Raw genomic sequence first — 19,235 nt, forward strand, 5'->3', positions numbered from 1 at the left:
TCTGGACAATTTAATAGTTTTTCAAAATAAGTAGCAAGTACCCTACCATTTTTCTGGTTGTTAAGAGCGAAACTGCCATTTTCATTTTTGAAGCAAAGACTTTGACCGGTTAGCTTAGTTTTGAATGTTTTATGAAAGTTTCTTGTATTGTTGTTTTTGGAAGTCTTTTTCCGTTTCTAACAGTTGGGCATTTTTGTAGTTTCTTTTAGTCTGTCAGATTAATTTAAATGTTTCGTTTCTTATAGTCAGAAAGGTGTTGGACGTATTTTCACTTTTGTTGCTATTCCTATTTTTGAGTGCCTTATGCCTAGACTTAACTGCTGTATCACAGTCTGCATTCCATGAAGGGTGTTTTCATTTTTTTTAATAAATAGCATAATTAAATTTTGTGCTGTTTTGACGAACTTTTCTTTTAGGCCTTGCCAATTGTTGGATTGTTATTTGTCATGTTAGTTTGTTAGAACTGGGGTTATTTTAGCAGTGTCAAATTTTGGGACAAAAGTTTTTGGTTTGAAGTTTTACTTTCATTTGTGTTAAATAATGGTGAGAATCAATAGTAGCCCCTTTCATAACGCGGACATTTAAAATTTCTTTGTAGTTAGGGTATGATTTTTTTTTTTAAATATGTTGACATGATTTTAAGGTTAAAATGTTTTGCACGTTTCAACAAGTCTTTGGCCATTCTGGTTGGTCCACTTACACACAAGGAATCTACCCAATGTTTTCTCATGTATATTTTTTCCTCTTTACCTAATGGAGCATTAATATCACCCATTAAAATTTTAACATGGTTCAAGGGTAATTTTTGAGATGATGCTTTCCAATGTTTCCCAAGCTCATTAACTGTTTCAGGTTTTTTACAGTTATCCTCAATGACCGGTATATGGGCATTAATTAACGTGTATGCTTTATTTGTGCATTTAAGAGAAATTGTCATTAGTCTATTATTTGTGAGTTGTACCTCTGTTACTGAATTTAAAATATTTTTGGAGACTGCAAAAGCAACTCCCAGATTTGGTGTATTATTAAGTATTCTTTTATCAATCTTACTTTTAAAAAGATGATAATTACTGAAATCCATGGTGTTATTGTCCATCATTCAGGTTTCTTGAAGTGCCAAAATTTGGATCTTCTGTTCTTTTAATGTATCTCCCAATTTATGAAGTTTACTTGACTGCAAATGTGTTCGTAAGTGTTGCAAAAAATGTATTTAGACTTTAAGACTGAAAGGATTAGTTCCAGAATATACATTTCAGCTGCACCACAGGTGAACAGACACTACCACTCTGCCACTTGCAACAAGACAGATACAAAGTGGATTTGGTTTTATTTTGCCTCGGTCTGGGACTGCTTATTCTACATTCACAGCTGTCCACCATATATGATAGAATGTTCACTATCCACCATCTGTCACCTGGCCAATACCCTAGGCAAGGTCGGCTTCTTAGATTTTTAGTTACAAAGTCCTGAATTATTATTATTATTATTATTATTATTACACATGAATAACAAAATGAAGAAAATTCTGTAACAGAAAGATAATTCATAACTTTTTATAGAATGACTAAACAATGCAACAGTGATCTGGCGAAGCTGATTTCTTTCACCATAAAACATTGTTACTTTTATTCTGAAAACCCAAATATCGAGATTTATACACATTGTAATGTGGTGATGATCAAACAATGGAAATTCCTGCTAGGAATATAAACAATGTAGAAAAAGGCAGATTGCTACTTACCGTGAAGCAGACACGTCAAGTTGCAGACAGGCACAATCAAAAAGACGTTTTTCAACTTTCCATACAAAGCTGCTCATTCATCTTCAAACTGAACCACCACAGAGCTCTGTTCGAGGACATGATGCAACTCGGATCGCTTAGCAACATGGACGATGAGTCACTGGTAACTGGCTGACAATGCATTGCAAGCAATTAACTGGGGAGTCACTCAGCAATCACGCCATCTGTGCAGCCCTTCTTAACTAAATACAAAGGGATTCGCTGCTGATCTGTTGCCATCTCATGCCGGCAATGAGTTGTTTGGGTCGTGCGGAGGGTCTTAATATCTTTTGGCCTGATGTGAGATGTTTGCTCTCTTGTGGGAGAACACTAGTAGGAAAATAGTAAGTCCTCAATCAACCTCAGCAATATGTCACGCAAACAAAGGAAATAATGAAAATAATGACATAAAAATAGCAATATAATATCAATGGACAGATAAAAAGAAATCTACTCACCAAGAGGATGACACACATGCAAAAGGATTTAACTATTACAAGCTTTCAGAGCCAGTGGCTCCTTCTGGCAGAAGAGTTGAAAAGGAAGGAAGAAGGGTAAAGGAAAAGGACTGGAGAGGTTTAGGGAACGGGGTACATTTTTCATCACTCAGATTGTTGGGGACTGCACTGAATGAGATTTGAAAACCTGAGAGCTTAAAGGTGGACAACAGCATAATATGCAAGACAGAGATTACTACTAACACATCGTGCACAGTTATTAAGAGTGAAAAGCTAAAACAGAGTTGGGAGGGGGGATGGTGAAAAATATACAAGTCAGAAAATGAAAGATGTAGAAAACTAAAAAGTAGTAAAGAAAGGAGTACTTACTTTGAACAAATGCTGAGACAGAAGGAATTGATATAAATTAAGGTCAGGTGGGTGGCGAGACCCAAGGACGTGTTGTAGTGTTACTTCCCTCCTGTGGAGTTATGAGACACTGGTGTCTGGAGGAAGAATCCAGATGGCACGTGTGGTGAAACATGCACCAAGGTCATGACCGTCATGTTATACAACACACACTGCAACAGGATATTGTGTGCTCCTGCGTATCCCTGTGCTATGCCCAGTTATCCTGACTGATAACTGGTGGTCGTCAAGCCGATGTAAAAGGCCAAACAGTATTTACATATATGCTAATATATGACATGTGTGGTTTGACAGGTGGCTCTCCCTTTGATAGTGTATGTGGTGGTGGTGGTTAGGAGGGTGCATAGGGCAAGTCTTGCAGTGGAGATGGTCACAGGGGTAAGATCAGAGGGTAGGGAGATGGGCGCAAAGGAGCATAGGGTCTGACAAGGATATTGCGGGGATTGGAAGGGTGACAAAACGCTATTGTAAGTGCAGTGGGCAAAATCTCAGACAGGATGGATCTCATTTCAGGGCATGATTTTAGGAAGTCATGACCTTATCGAAGTAGCTGATTATACATCTAAGACCGGGATAACACTGGGTTACAAGTGGTGTGCTGTCCCCTGATCTGTTTGTGTGTCTGCCCTTAAAGGTAAAGTAATCGTTGGTAAGTATAAAATTGATTAAGGTGAGCAAGAAGGATGACATAGGCTTGGAATCAGATGGGCATTGACAGAGGAAATTTTCAGCAGCAGACCAAACATGTCCGTGGGGGATGTTGGCACAGAGGGAGATGGCATCAACGGTGACAAGCAAGGTGTGTGGTGGGAGTGGGATGGGCAAAAATTTCAGACAATCTTGTGGATCTTAGGAAGAAGGTAAAAGGTGGGGTGCATGGTTTGGTTGGAGTTAGGAGTTCTATGGATTAGGGTGTGTCCTTGTGAGGGGCGTGAGGTTTTTAGGAGGGACTGCAGGTTAGTTTGAATAAAAGGTGGGATCTTGATGGCAGATGCTGTATGTAGCGGTGTCAGACAGCTAGTGTAGACCTTCACCCATATACTCCTGTCAGTCAAGTAACACAGTGGTAGATCCTTTGTCTGTTGGGAGGATAATGATGGAATAATCACCTGTCCTCTGCAGAACTCCAGGCTCTACGGCCTGGAGATCTTCAGAGGACAAGTTAGAGTCATGTTGTAGGGAGGGACCTAAGGAAAGGTTGTGAAGCAATGCTGGATTTGAGGAATTCTTGGGAGCTTGTAAGGAATGTTTCTGAGATAGTGGTGGTGGATCAAGCTGGGATCATTGTCAGAACTGTACACGGCAGGCTTTAATGTCAGGTTTGGTGCTGGAAAGTTTTTGGGATTGGGTTGCAAAGTGATATTTCCAGTTGACATTACATGTAAAGGAAAGTAAGTCCTTCACCAAAGCAGCACGGTTAAATGCAGGTTTAGGGCTGAAAGTGAGGCCCTTGGCTAATACAGATAATTCCAAGGGGGAGAGTGCTTTGGATGTGATGTTAAGTACACTGTGTTGTTGTGACTGGTTCTTGTGATTATGACAGGAAAGGAAACGCCATTGTTGTGGTAGTTTAGGAGTGGGTGGGATAGCTTTTTGAGGTGAAGTCTGGCATGTTGTTGTAGTCTGATGTTGGCTTGGTAGGTAACTGTCAGATATTGTAGAAGAAGATATGTCTGGTGAAGTGGAAACTGGCTAATGAGGCCACAGGTCACAGATTAGTAGGGTAAGTGCAACAGATTGCTGTATTTGAACTGTAAAAGAGGCTGGTGCATAGTACGATTACATCCAGAATAAGGAACTTTTCAACATTAGGCCTTTTGGGAGTAACTCCAAGGGACAAGCAAGTTTCAAAAAACAGAAAGTGAGACCTTAATTTTGATAGTGCAAAAGCATGTTTTAGAAAAGAATGGATGTAATATATGACAGGATTCATCATGGCAAGTGAGGACAGTTTGGCCTATTAGAAATGGTGGTAGTGCCCAAAACGAGAGGTAGACAGTAGAAAAAGATAGAAAAACGGAAGAAAAGCAGGGACAAATTTGGAAAAATCAGAAAAATCTGCACGAAATCCTGAGAACAGGCAATGGTAAACAACAGGCAATGGCCAACAACAGGTAATGAGTGTGCGAGAGCTTCTAGTCACAAGAGTGGTCCATTTGATCGGAAAAAATAATGGGGGGGAATAGGCAAAGTCACAAAAGGAGATGAAATTTTAAAAATGGTCAGACAGAAAGAAAAAGTCACAGGAGATAATTGAAACTATCTTCTACTTTGCTTGGCAAATAAAGTGATGTAGGAGGCAGCAGTAAACAAAAATGTGAAAGAATTGCTTATAAACAGTGTAAGTGGAGGGTAGGAAATAAAATAGCTGTCAAATTTGAAAATAAATTGGTGGAAGAAGATCAAGAGAATGCCCAGCAGTAGTGAACTATAAGCAAATTTGTAAATAACAGTGGAATTCTTAAATGCAAGTTCACAAATAACAATGCATGCATGAAAACCGGACCTACAAATGATGTAGGGGCAAAGTGTTGAATAATCTGGTTGGTACAGATAATAAACAATCAGAATACTAGCACTAAAGGTAGACAGCAGACGATAGTTTGGACACAACAGATGGCAACAAAGACTGACAAGAGGGTTACATAAGAAGGAATGATGGTCATATAGGCTCATGTAACAACGAAAATAATTGATTATCGATAATATAATGTAAATGGATAGATTAAAAAGAAATCTACTCACCAAGTGGCGGCAGGGGGACACCCCCACAAAAGGATTTAACTTTTACAAGCTTTCGGAGCCAGTGGATCCTACTTCTGGCTGAAGAATTGAAGGGGAAGGAAGAGGGGTGAAGGAAAAGGACTGGAGATGTTAGGGAACAGTGTATAGTTTAGAAAAGTCACTCAGAACCCCAGGTCAGGGGACACTTACCAGATGGGATGAGAAGGAAAGACTCGATTGTTGGGGACCGCATTGGACAAGATTTGAAAACGAAATTAATACCCTGCCATGCTTGAACAGTACACTTTCAGTTAACTCACTACATGTCCACAATCAAAATGTAGAAGGCAGACTGATGAGAAATGTAAACAAGTCTCCATGACATCATTTTGCCATATAGGATACAATGTGTCAAACCTATCTATGAAGGAGTGCAACACACTGCCGTCAAGGATATAGTGAGGCAAAGCCTCCATCAAATGAATACATCTAAGTTGTCGGCTTGTATCTAGAAAGCCACAGAATATAAACTTTCATCAAGAATTTGAAAATGATGGATTTTTGGTCGTACCGATGTTGTGTTCAGGTCCATTGCTCTTGGTAACCAGTGATATTGAAATATCTGCAGTCTTGTGCACCTCCATTGTATACTGATTCGAGAGCATTATATCTGAACTTAACACAAACAGTTTTTACTATCTTTAACAGATATATTACAAATGCTTTGCAACACTGTATTTTATGTCAAAGCACACAGGCTTACACAGGCCGAATGGGCACATTTTTGGGCAGCCACTCTAAAGAATATTGCAACATAATTGCTTCTTCTTTTAAAAAATACAGAAATAAAGTAGGATGCATAGATGAACATCTGGATATCTTTCATTAGATTTCTAAAGATTCCCAGTTGGATATAATGTAAGAGCTTGACATTTTTAGTAATTTAATACCCACAGTAGTAGTTAAATGAACAAAGCAATTTCTGCAACAGAGTCTTTTGAAAGTATTTTCCGAACTGTGATTGTATTCTCCCTGTTTCTGCTACTTTGTCAGGGTTCCTTCAGCTTGGCTAATAATAGCTCGATTTAAAATTTTTTTTTCCTACAGGCTGTTTATGTGTCTTTGCAGCCACCAGCCATAAGTTTGCTACATGCAGATTGCAGCTGTGGGTGGGTGTCATCTATTCTGCTTTCGGTACTGATTTAGATTCTCTACAGTACGTAAGTAATTTTTTACTAGTTTTCACTTTGAGAAGTCTGTTTCTCACAATAAATTTTACACATGTGGCTATTTTTATCTTATTTTTGTGATTTAATACTCCAAACACAAAGATACAGCTGTCCCCAATCCAGTGTTTGGCGTGAAGACCACGGTGCTTTATTAGGCACAGTCTGTTGGAGGAGGTATACATTGCCTTTGACCAACTTTTAACCGACTTACCCAGCCAGTTATAGTGGGACGTAAATTTAGTGTGGATTCTGAAATATGAAGCAAGTTATCACTTTTCACATGAACAAAATCATTTCCAGAAGTAAAATAAGGGATAAGTGGCATACCTTACAACCAACTGGAGACCCAAAATTGAACCACTAGCTACGCAGTCGTGCACGTACCAACTGAGCCACACATCCCAGACAAATACTTAACAACATATGAGGGTGGTCTGAAAAATTCTTGGACTCACAAGGCATGTGATTTTTCCCCAGACACTGGAATTACTTTCAACAGGTTCCACGTGAAACTACGAGTAATTCTGTCCAGCAATTGGCTGTAGGCAGCTGTCTGAACTAGTCACAGTGAGAGAATTCTTGAAAATTTAGGAAATCGAATGCTGTCCAGTGATAATTTTTTTTTTTTTTTTTAAGAATGTTTGATGCCAACCAAAATTAATTTGAGATTCATAAATGTCCACGGTAACTTTTCTATTGCAATTTCCACCGTGAAGAATTAGGCTGCGCAATTTAAATGTGGCCATCAAAGTGTCCAAGTTGTTTCCTGTGGAAAGATGTCCGAAAAGTGTAATCACACTAGAAATAGTCAATACTGAATTGGAATACTGACATACAAAGGTACATGAAATTGGCATCAGTTATGGGACTTCGACAGAACCTGTTGGCCACTCTTTGCATACAAATGCTTTGTGGAAGATGCGTGATGTACCTGCTTACAGCAGATCAGATATGAATCCACATGACAATTTGCAAACTGTGTTTGCCACTTTGGTAAAAATAAAGGTAATTTTCTACATCAGTTTGTAAGAATCGATGAAACATCATCACCTTTCAAGAAAATGCACCCTCCCTCAAAACTGTCTTGCCAATAAGAAAACAGAGAAATCTGTGATGTGAAGTTCTGGAACATCCTCCTCAGTTCCCACAGTTGGCTCCCTCAGATTTCCAAACCTCATGAACACTCCACACGACAAAAGTCTTCTGCTGGTCAGAACCTTTTGTCCTATTAAGAGGTGATTCACATCTGCACAGGAGCATTATGCAATGCTTCCACAGGTGTGCTACAGAGAAGAATGTCACTGGAAGATTGCTGGTTGAAGCATTGTTATGTCACAGGGTATTATGATGGAAAATAGAAGTTTCATGAAAATAAAAATTCTCATTTTCATTATTGGCCCAAGAGCTTTCCAGACCACCTCGTACACTACCTCAGTTCAGTCATCGAAACAATAGTAATGTAATATCACTCACTCTGACAGCTTCAAGTGTGTTGGTCTGTGCTTGCAGCCCGAGTGCCTCTAGTGGACAGAGCCGCAGTTCGTGCGTGTCATCATCCGCCACTTCCTTATCACCACGCAATTCACCAGGGTCGTCAACAACCATGGTCTCTGACGGAGTGCCGGCCATACTGCAATCCATCCCAACACTGCTGCTCCCACTGTCCGGGGAGGTGGTTGCAGCCTCCAACTTCAGATCTTCTATTCTTGGCTTCTTCTCTCTGGGCTCTCCGGGTACGGCATCTTCCACTTCTGTTGCTGATTGCAGGTTTTCAGAAGCTCTGCTGGGTACATTGGACTCTGGAACAGTATTGGATGGAGGTGGCTCTTCGGGATGCGGCGGAGGACGCAGCTTCGAAGTATCCACACGGTATCGTCCACATTCCAGACCCATTGCGACACACAACACATCACCACAAACCTGCAGGACAAGAATGCAACATTTTATACTAATTATTATAGAGAGAGAGAGAGAGAGAAAGATGGTCACACAAAATCAACTCTCGGTGGGGTATACTTTGAAGCAACCTCTGAAACTACGTTCTGCCCCACAGTTTTTACCCACGAGTTTCCAGTAGTTCTGTTATGAAAAATATACGTGCATCTTCCTTGATCTTCTCAATGGCTGGATGAATAATAACTGCATTGGACTGTGTAATACAGTGCAACTGGAAAATGACAAACATGAAAACAAATGTGTTACATTACATTTGTTCGATTAGCCACAGCAAGGTAGCAAGACATGTCTTATCGGCAACAAAGATGCTAATGTAAAGGGTGCAGTTCATATGAAATCTTTAACACTGCATGGTTTATTGCTTGCTGAACATACCATTTTCTCGTCATTCATATGCCTGTGTTGTAGATGTATTTTCTGGAAATATCTACATGCCACAGTAACAATCAAAGCAACAATAATGGGATTAGCCACCCATTTCTGGGAATGTGGATAGGTTACAGACAAGAAGAGATCTGAGACACCGGCCATTTTGATTGCCGCAAAACTCGGACAGAGGTGAGAGTTGTGATACTGCATTTGTCTTCAAAAAGTTTAAGGAAACTGCGTGTCAAATATAAAAGTTCATACGATAGTGCTCAGAAAGCAATGCAGAAGTTAAAAATTTGTTCACATCATGTTTACAGATGGAGGAATGGAAGGTGCTGGATAAAGAAAAGCATACAGTACACGGTTTGGTGATTAGTTGACAGCCACGATTTTACCTTAGGCCATATCCTACATAAGCGACAGAAGCAACCGACAGTGCATGACATATGGATATGTAACACTCCAGCTACAAGTGGCAGAATCAAGTGATATGCTTAGATATCCAGCGTGCAAGCTGGAAACTCCCACTACAAGATGGTTACTAGGTCAACCAGCTGTTTTCATAGAATCATGTCCAAGAACTATAAAATATTTTAGTAAAAATTAGCTTTACTTAGGAAAAGAAGGCCAAAAAGAGTGCTGTGCATGAAATTTACAAAGAGAGGGATGCTCATGGATAATTTTGTAACCTGTATCATCAGCTACAAAGATCACCAGACAGATTCATCAAATGTACAAGGATGAAAATAGATACATTTGGCTACCTCATCAATGTTTCTTATGTGACCACAAAGTTTCAGCAGCCAATAAGTGCAGAAGAATGACTGATTAAAATAAATATGAAAAAAATGAGTGCAACGGGCAATGAGGTGTCCACAGTATAGCAGTAGCATCTTTGTTTACTAAGCTGAGTTGTCATGGTTCGTGAGTTCAGATCCAGTTACTTCTTATAATTTCACTGACTCAACTACAGTTCTATGTACTATGTTTTATATATATTCTTTACACTGCATCTCAAAGTACGAGGGCTGTTCAATAAAGAATGATCATAATTTTTTTATGGTCATTTTCTTGCACTAAAATTTAATCTTATGATAGTCTGTTATCTTAATGTGCAACAAACACGCCATACTAGTTTCATTGTTGGGATTGCTGGTTCCCGCCTGTGAGAGGCAGGCAAGGTAGACATGTTCAGTATCCCTACCACTGCAATGGAGGTAACACGCGAGTATGTGGCTTTGAAATTCTGCTTTTCTCTCAACAACTCTTCATATGAGGCCTATACAATGTTACAGGAGGCCTATGGAGAGTTTGTTCTTCCCTACAGCACAGCTCGGATGTAGTTTAAAATGTTTAAAGAGAGGAGACAATCAATTTCAAAGGAAGGTGGACCCAGTGCTCCAGTTACTGCTTTTACAGAAGAAAACATCAACACTGCTACTGTCATTGCCAGGGAGGACTGACGAATTACCTTAAGATCACTTTCTGAAATACTGAACATTTCATTGGGTGCCATTCATACACTGGTGACAGAAAAATTACACACGACACGTGTTTGTGCACTATGGATTCCAAGACTGTTGATTCCCGAACAAAAGGACATTTGCGTGCAGGTCTGTATGCAGTTAAAGTTGATGCCAGAGGAAGATCTGGAGTTTCTTTCAAATCTAATCACTCCTGATGAAACTTGGGTACATCATTTTGATCCTGAGAGCAAACAGCAAAGCACAGTGTGGGAATCTCCATCATCACCAACCCCCCAAAAAGGAAAAGTGGTTGCTTCTGCTGGGAAAGTTATGGTCGTCTCATTCTTTGATATTCATGGAATGGTTTATCAGCATGTTCTGCACACACATCAGTAACTGGACAATACTACAGGGATGTCCTGGAAACATTGCAAGTCCATATTAGGCCCAAAGACCACATTTCCGGGAAATAGACTGGATGCTGCACACCGATAATGCACGGCCACATATTGCCAATGTTGTTGCCGAATATCTTGCAAAACTCAATGTGCAGTGCATCCCTCACCCTCCCTACAGTCCAGATTTAGCGCCATGTGACTTTTTTTCTATTCCCTAACATGAAGGGGAGGCATTACCAATCATCAGAAGCAGTGTGAAGGCAATTTTGAAGGACCTCTCAAAAAATGGTGTCCAGCATGTATTTGAAGACTGGCAGAAATGCTGGGACAAGTACATTGCATTCATGGGAGACTACTTTGAGAAGGACCATCAAAAATACGAGGATGAGTACAGGTATGTTGTAAAAAAAAATCATCCTTTACTGAACAGCCTTTGTAAGTTTTTAAGGTCTTGTTAAAGTGTCTTAAGTGCGTACATACATATCCCAATATATCACACATCTTAAATTCCTAATAAAGCACATTAAACAACCACGAAATTTAACTGATTTTAGTTGTGAATGTAATTCATCAGCAATCAATGTTACTGCCAAGCATTTCAATTAATAAATAAAACAAACAACATATTTTGGAAAGAATGGAAAAGGGTCAAATGTTCTATGAAAACGTGTCCAAAACAAGTAAAACAGATTAGAGAAAAATTTGATTCGAGCCTCATCCAGAGGCACATCAAATGATTCTCTAATCCATTTTATTTCTCATTCAGAGGCACACCAAATGATTCTCTAATCCATTTTATTTCTTATAGACAAACCATTTCACACAACATTTAACTGATTTCTTTGCTATTTCCTTTTTTTTCCAAGTTCTATTCAGAAAGCGTGATCTTTCTGACATCTCAGCAGTCTTCCTAGTGCCTGATGTCCTCTAAATGTCCTAAATTTTGCACTTGATTTTAAGGAAGCAGTTTTGACAGTTAAATATCACATTAATGCACCTTCTTATGGGCAAAATAGCTAGGCCTTGAAGATATGAACTTTTTGACACTTCCTTTAGACAGCTAGCAGCAGCTGTGCACAAAGTATTTCAATTTTCCCTCAGCTTTTCTTAATTATTCGGATTACTTTCAAGTAATTAAATATTTGTTTGCAAAACTACACTTCATGCTAATCATTTGGAAACCCCATTTGTCCATTTCCCACTCTTAGTTTGGCTAGGAAAATTCAGACAAATCTATATTGTGTGATTTACAGGAAGGCTTGTTTTCTCTCCATTCATACATTTGACCAAAATGTTTTAAGTGTAAATCATATGACAAGATATGTCATCTTAGGTTGCTGCCATTTGCAAAAAATCTCATTTCGATATACGGAACCATTTATGAAACGTGACAATTTTTACAATCATATGATCCTTGATGCACAAGGATGGAACTGGACACGCCAAACTCGTCTGCTAGATATAAAATCCAAAATCTCTGGGACTAAGAGATATCATTCTGATCTCAACTTTAGTTAAATTTAATATGCAACAAAGTATGACCTAAAATCAAGCTACACGCAAAATCCATGAAATGTGTTTTTACTTCTGCAAACATTTTAAAAATTTCATGCAGTCATTTGCTTGCTTTAGTACTACACAGTAACTATGACAAACAATGAAAAATTTCAGTCCTACATCAAGCGAAGATATCAAGCTGTGTCCAATGTCAAGCGAAGATATCAAACTGTAAGATGTGGGAGAATCAAATTTTTCTCGCCAAATAGTTTTCTTAAAATCAGATATCGATTTCATAGCAACCGGTGCATCCGCTTCAGCACTTTGCTGAGAATACTCAGACTGTCACTGTCGCGTGAGCTGCAGCAACAAGACTCAAACATATTTGAATTGAAACGTCGTAAGTCGTAGGGGACAACCAGCAGTGGCACAGACGTCACCAACCTAGCGCACTTCAGTAGCTGTACCTGTAGTCATGTTTTGTCATCTGAAGCTGTCACATGCTGTCAGTTGCTTCTGTCACTCACCTAGGACACGGCTTTAGTGGATATGTGAGTAGTCAGCATGTAGGAATTTTGTCAAACAAAAATTCTCATGACTTTCATGCAAACACTTCACACTGTCAGAAAATTGGAGTACGGTATGCTGTATCACACTGTTTGACAGTGTGCCCCGTGAAACTACGGTGGACAGTGTCGTTTAGCAAAATATTATTACACAGTTCATTTTGCTTCTTGAGGCACATGAACGTTATTGTTGGTTGTAGCAGGAGAGTGCCACTTATCACATGTCTATTGAAACATCTCATTTCTTATGCAAATTTTTGGGTGTTGACTCATCCCTGAAGGATCACGGCACCCATGTTCTCCTGATTTACTTTCTCCATATTACTTCCTGTGGAGCTACGTTAACAGTGCAGTGTACGAAGGAAAATTAGGGGAAAAACTCGCTTAGCCACAAATTTTTGCACAGTTTTAAGGGGAGTGTAATGAATAACACAGTAAAAATCCAGATTGGCAGGATGTGAGCATGCGGGTGGGGGTGTTTAAAGGTAATTTTCTAAAATTTTTCTTGAATACCCTGAAAACCCTACCTTCTAGCAAAAATATTCCCCAGCACAAAATTAAACTACATTTAATTTCCTACAAAAAAGGTCATATTCATTACTTCCATTGGACTAGTAGTTTCCACATTGCAGAGGGAAAAAAAGCAGATTATTAAAAATAATGTTTCAATGGCATAAAATTGATGTTTATTGCTAAACAAAGTGCCTTAAAAACAAATTTTAATGTGTGTGGCACACCCATGTGCAGTAAAAAGGGATAATTTGTGTTCTGGGGGTGTAACAGGGAGAGCAAGGGGGAGAGGTGGATGTTAGGAGTATGAGGGAACGAAGGTGATCAGATTGTGGTCATATGCTTCTCTCCTTCAAAGGTCTCCAAACTGAAGAGCAGGCAGCCAATTCCCCACTCTCTTTACCTCACTACAATACAAAATACAACTACAGGGTATTTCACAAAGTTATACTACTCCTTCCGCAGCATGCCTTATTAATCACTGGTGACACAGTGCCTAGCCTTGCTGGGGGATGACTATTTTCCACAAAGCGTATTAATACTACATGGAATACAAACATGAATCACTAATACTAACACAAGAAAGACTTATGGAAAGAATCTATGTAAATCTCTGCACACTGTTCTACAATACTACAGGGAAATTGATTCTTAACCACCATGTAAAGAAGGTGTATTCTTCTTCCAGGAAATGCAACTTCCCCCAGCAAGAGTGCATCTCGCTTTTCAGTCTACAGACAGGGTATACCTCCACAGAATTTCCTGACAAGATCTCTCAAGTGAGTAGGCAAAATAACTTTACTGAGATGGTATTTATATAGCGGAGTTATTTTCAGTTTATTGGGTAATGTGATGTTGTCAGTGACCCATGGAATGTTGGTGGGTTGGTAAAAGTGGCATCTTGCTGCTGTCTGTCATTGACAGCATATGGTAAGGCCATGTAACTGCATTGTAGTCACTTGGTGACGAATTAATGAGTGATGAGAAAGTTACCACCCATCTCTCACGAGTAATTGTGTTACTGATAGAATGCATGAACCTCTTATATTCAGGAATTGCTGGCACTTGGAGAGTGGGTTGCACTGACCGCTTACCACACATCACCAGTATATTTTGGAAGGTCGATCTCAATATGTCTGCTTAATAATATTGATCCTATTTGAATTGGGAACAGTAATCTGCTGTAATGAACTGCTTGGCTTGCGTTAAAAATGTCTGAATATCCATGACACCAATGTGTGTGTATGTCTAAAGCAGAGAGATAAAGCAGCCATAATCTACCAGTAAAATTTTTTCTGAGGCTGCCAAGCTGCCAGATTTGTGAATGCGCATAGCTGTTCGAGTCAGAGTGGGGGTACACTTAACTTGCCTCATGTTTTGTTTGTGGTGCGTTTTTAAATTGTTCCGGAACTGTTGCAGTTCCCGCGTTCGGATACTCATTTTTATCATCTGCTATTTTTTTTTTTTTTCCCCATTGTATTCTTATTCTAAACTCGGCGACAAACACGTGTTTTGTGAAAATGCCAAAGCCTACAGTAACTGCCGACAAAAGGGAACAGCAATTTGAAATTGATGGTTTATATGCTCTCAATAAGTTAACAGTGTTTTATAAATTCTGCAATATCAGAGTTCCATGGAAGTGTAAAGATTCTGTAGTGGAACATGTGCAGACCGAAAAACATAAGGACAACAAGTTGAAACAGACCAGTTTGCCAATAAAGTGGGACACTACAATTAGCAGCAGCTTTGAATCTGCAAAAAAATGAACCGTGACAAGTCGCCCTAGACCGCACGGCTACCCCGCGCGGCTTATGATTCATTCAAAAACCAACTTACAGAGTGTGTTCAAAAACCAACAGGGATGCACATCAAAATCACATTAGTAATCGATAGAACCATCATGCGCTGGATGCTAGGCGCTTTGTGAAACAAGGTTTCCTCCCCTCAAGAATATGAATTTGGCACCCCTCCCCCACCCTCATAGATCAAGGCCCGCTGCGCACACGTGAATCTGGCAGCTTGGACGCAGCAGTAAAATTTTTCCCGGTTGCATCTAGCTGCTTGCTGCGACTGCTTACACAGCCAACAGCCCTGTTTCTGTAACCAGAAACGGGAGAAGGTACTACTCATACGCAACTCAACTGTGCATGCGCATGAGCCCGCTCGTAACTAAAACGAATCTAATGTAAACAGCTGTGACGTCATGCCCATCGGAGGCAATTTGTTGTTCTGAAGCATTGCATAGTCTTCCTAAAACCTTTGACACATTTTGCTGTTGGCAAACGCTTGTATGAGCACTGTGTTTTGTTGTTGCATATGGCACATTTCCCTTGCAATTTATGTTTTATTTTCACTTTTTCCTCGTTAACGTTTTATTGTTGCAGTATTATTCTGCAGTAGCGGGATTCAGTGATATCCTTGTTGGAGTATCGATTCTTACCAGTCAAAATTACAAAAACTTAACTGAAAACTAAAACAATGGAAAATTTCTGGATTCTAAAAAAATTCCCGGGTGTTTCCCGGATGAAAAAATTATCAGGTTTTTCCCAGATCTCCCGGTTGACCCGGGTCGTATACACCCTGTCTTGGCTCTCCACAGCCATTTATATAGCAGAATATTTCGAGGTAATGACTGAATTCTTCTGCAGTGATAGCTTGCAAGAGCTGTCCAATGCAGGCATTGAGTATATTATTTCACTGTCAGACAATGATGTAACTAGGATTCTTGCAGAGGCCATCTTTGTTAAAGAACATGCCAGAGATTTGATGAACACGGCTGTCTTCTTAGAGACTTCAAAGCATCCAGCCTCACATGAACTTTATTCAAAGTTGAAGCTTCTTGAAGTATTGTGGGAAAAGGAATATTTGGCAAGGAAACCAGTGAGATTTTAAAAATGATAAAGAGGGAAGTGCATCGTGCAGAAATTAAGGAGGGATTGAAGTGAACTGGACCGCACTTCCAAATGAGAAAGTCGACTCTCATGGCCACAGATCCAAATCAGTCAGTTTTCAACACCTTGGATTCTTGTTTCGATCCAAGGACAATAATTCTCAATTGTATTAATTCCGAAATGGCCAGGATCTTGCAATCTGTACCTGGGATGACTGTTCTTAGTATTGCAGATACTCTGAAGGGGTATCAATCTCTCCAGAATTTTGTTTAAAACCAAATGTCAAAGCAGTCGGGACATGTTGAAATAGTGAAATGCTGCAGGCACCTGCAGTCAACAATCTGGAATTCGCAGCTGCAGCATTGCAAGCTGTTTGGTTACCGTGTTCCAATGTTGACAGCAAGAGACTGTCATCAAACTGTAACGAAGTATTGACAGGTAGGTGGCACAATCTCTCTGAAGGCAACATTGAAATATAATGACAATGCTGTCATTCAAAAAACTGTCCACAGAGTGAAAATGTACTTGCCTCAGTGCTACTGTAGATCTATCTTCGTGAACTCGTTGCTTGATTCTTCTTTTTAAAAAAAAAAAAACTATGCATGTTCTCACTTTTTCAAATGTTTACTAGTTTTTACTTCTCTAATGTAAGGATGAACTATGCTTCTTTTGTTTGAGGATGGATTTCTATTTTGTCTGTTTTTACCGAATTTGTCCAGATCATGGTAAAAAAAGCTGAAAATGCAGTACATAACTCGGCCTTACTACAAGTTGTATGTATGTGTAAAAAAGAGAGAAAGAATGAGAGAGAGAGAGAGAGAGAGAGAGAGAGAGAGAGAGAGAGAGAGAGAGAGATTACGTTACAAGAAAGTATTTTTTGTATTACAGACTGTTTTACCAATGGAAAATAGAATTTAAAACCCAAAATTTTTACTGAAACATATTATAAACATTGTTTCTGAGCAACATGTGAGTGAACATTTAAAAAAATTAATAAAATAAAATTTTGTAGTAATTTCAGCCCAAGTTAAATACCTTTTGTAAATGATATTTTGTTACTTGGGAATACTTAAAAAATAGCCTAGAAGCTTTCTTGGTGATATTCATAGAGAAAAATCTCTTGGGGGTGCAGCCAAGACATTTAATTTATTAACAACAGCACTGCAAAGGCAAAAATTTTTCTTTACATTAAAATATTTTCTTCTAAGTTTCATTATTGCTATTCCGTAAGAAATTTCAATCATTTTACATAAATATTTAAGTCAGTGACAAAAATGGTTGAGTGTCAAAAATAGATTGTGGACCTGAAATAAGGGGAGTTCTGTATATTTTTTAATCTGCTGGATACATCATTGATAAATAATTCTTTTTGCAATATTTAAAATATATGTATAACTCCAAACCATTCTGGCCAAGCACAGCAACAGTATAGAAACATTAAAAATTGAAATAATAGTTTCTGTTACATATACTTTATTCATTATGCATTTCATGCTTCTAGTGCATCTACCGATCATTTATGAGTCGTGGAGATCGGCTTCTGTGGTCTCCACAGCTCAACAACAATATGGAAGAAGTGAGAAACGTATCATCAATAAAATATCTGCAACATACTGTTATTTTCATTTTTACCTTTGATATTTGTTATTAAATAATTATCTGTGTCAAAATTTTTTGTTAAAATAATTTTTCTCTGTGCTTGTCTCATGTTTGTCTATGCTATCTTAGGAATAGCATTTTCAACATAGCATTGAAAAATGGTTAAATACAACAAAAATAGATAACTGATAATAGTAAAAGATTGCCATATAACACTGATAAATAACACCAAAAAGTGCAAAAAATAACACCAATTTTTTCCTGTCCCTACTTATGAGCTATGAGTACTTGTCAAGGAGAAGATGTGAAGTTTGAAGAGGAACAAGTGCTCATAGCTCTTAAAGCAAGCATTTTAGAGCCCACATTTACTAGCCTTTTTTTACTTTGAACAATCATTCCTGTCATCTTTCTGAATACTGACCATTCCTCCTAGGACATCCTGTATATTCTCACATCACTTAACATATTTTCTTTTCTTTTCACTCTTTAGATTTGATTCTTCCAATTCTCCCTTTTCAACAATGATCTTAATGGTGCATCAGTGCAGAAATGCTACACTTAGCTGATAAGTAGTGTTGTCCACCGTCAACAGGTGGCAAAGCATAGTTCTACCTGCAAGCAAGTACTCCGGTTTCCAGCTTGAGGGACAACATAAAGAAATATTAGGCTATCTTAATTTGCCATCAGCAGCTTATATCAACGTCCAACTAAATCAATGCAACTGACAATGAACCTTTTGACAACATTTATTTGAAATACTGGAGTTACCAGGGCAAAAATGCAGGTAGTGAAGGAGACCAGACTGGAGTTCTAGGAGTCAAATAACATTAAAGAGGCAGTATCAGTAGTTGATATGGAACAGACAGGCTGCAGCCTATCCAAAACATTATTCAATCTGTATGCAGATGAAATAAAAAAGGAACCAAACTGGAAATTTGAAAAACAAATTGAAGTTCAAGGAGAGGAAATAACATCAAGGTCTCCCAATGACATTGCAACAAAACAACATTCTGGGCAAAGTGAAGAGGGTGTAAAATACAGGCTGGCCATAACAATGAAAGAATTGTAAAAAAGGGATATCTGTTAACACTGAATATAAATTTAAGTAATTTTTGTCTGGAGTGTAGCCTTATTATCAAAACAAAACTTAAATTATGATAAAACAATGGAAACTCCAACTTAGAATATCAACAATATAAGGAAAAGATAGATTACTATTCACTATAAATATGACATGATGAGTTGTAGACAAGCATAACAAAGGTACATATAATCTTGCAGCCAAAACCTTCTTCAGAAACACACACACACACACACACACACACACACACACACACACACAAATTCATTTACATGCGCAAGCAGGTACACATCATAATCATCT

General features: G+C 38.7%; 1 protein-coding gene across 1 annotated transcript in view; it reads right to left on the bottom strand.

Annotated features, from left to right (window-relative positions):
- Positions 1 to 19,235, bottom strand: part of LOC126106453 (uncharacterized) — a 143,560-nt gene that overhangs the window by 12,825 nt on the left and 111,500 nt on the right. Inside the window, exon 10 of the mRNA XM_049912740.1 lies at positions 8,073 to 8,519. Coding sequence (XP_049768697.1) covers positions 8,073 to 8,519 — 447 coding nt within the window. The remainder of the gene's footprint in view (positions 1 to 8,072; positions 8,520 to 19,235) is intronic.

Source organism: Schistocerca cancellata, chromosome 10 (assembly GCF_023864275.1).
Source record: "Schistocerca cancellata isolate TAMUIC-IGC-003103 chromosome 10, iqSchCanc2.1, whole genome shotgun sequence".
Lineage (NCBI taxonomy): Eukaryota > Metazoa > Arthropoda > Insecta > Orthoptera > Acrididae > Schistocerca > Schistocerca cancellata.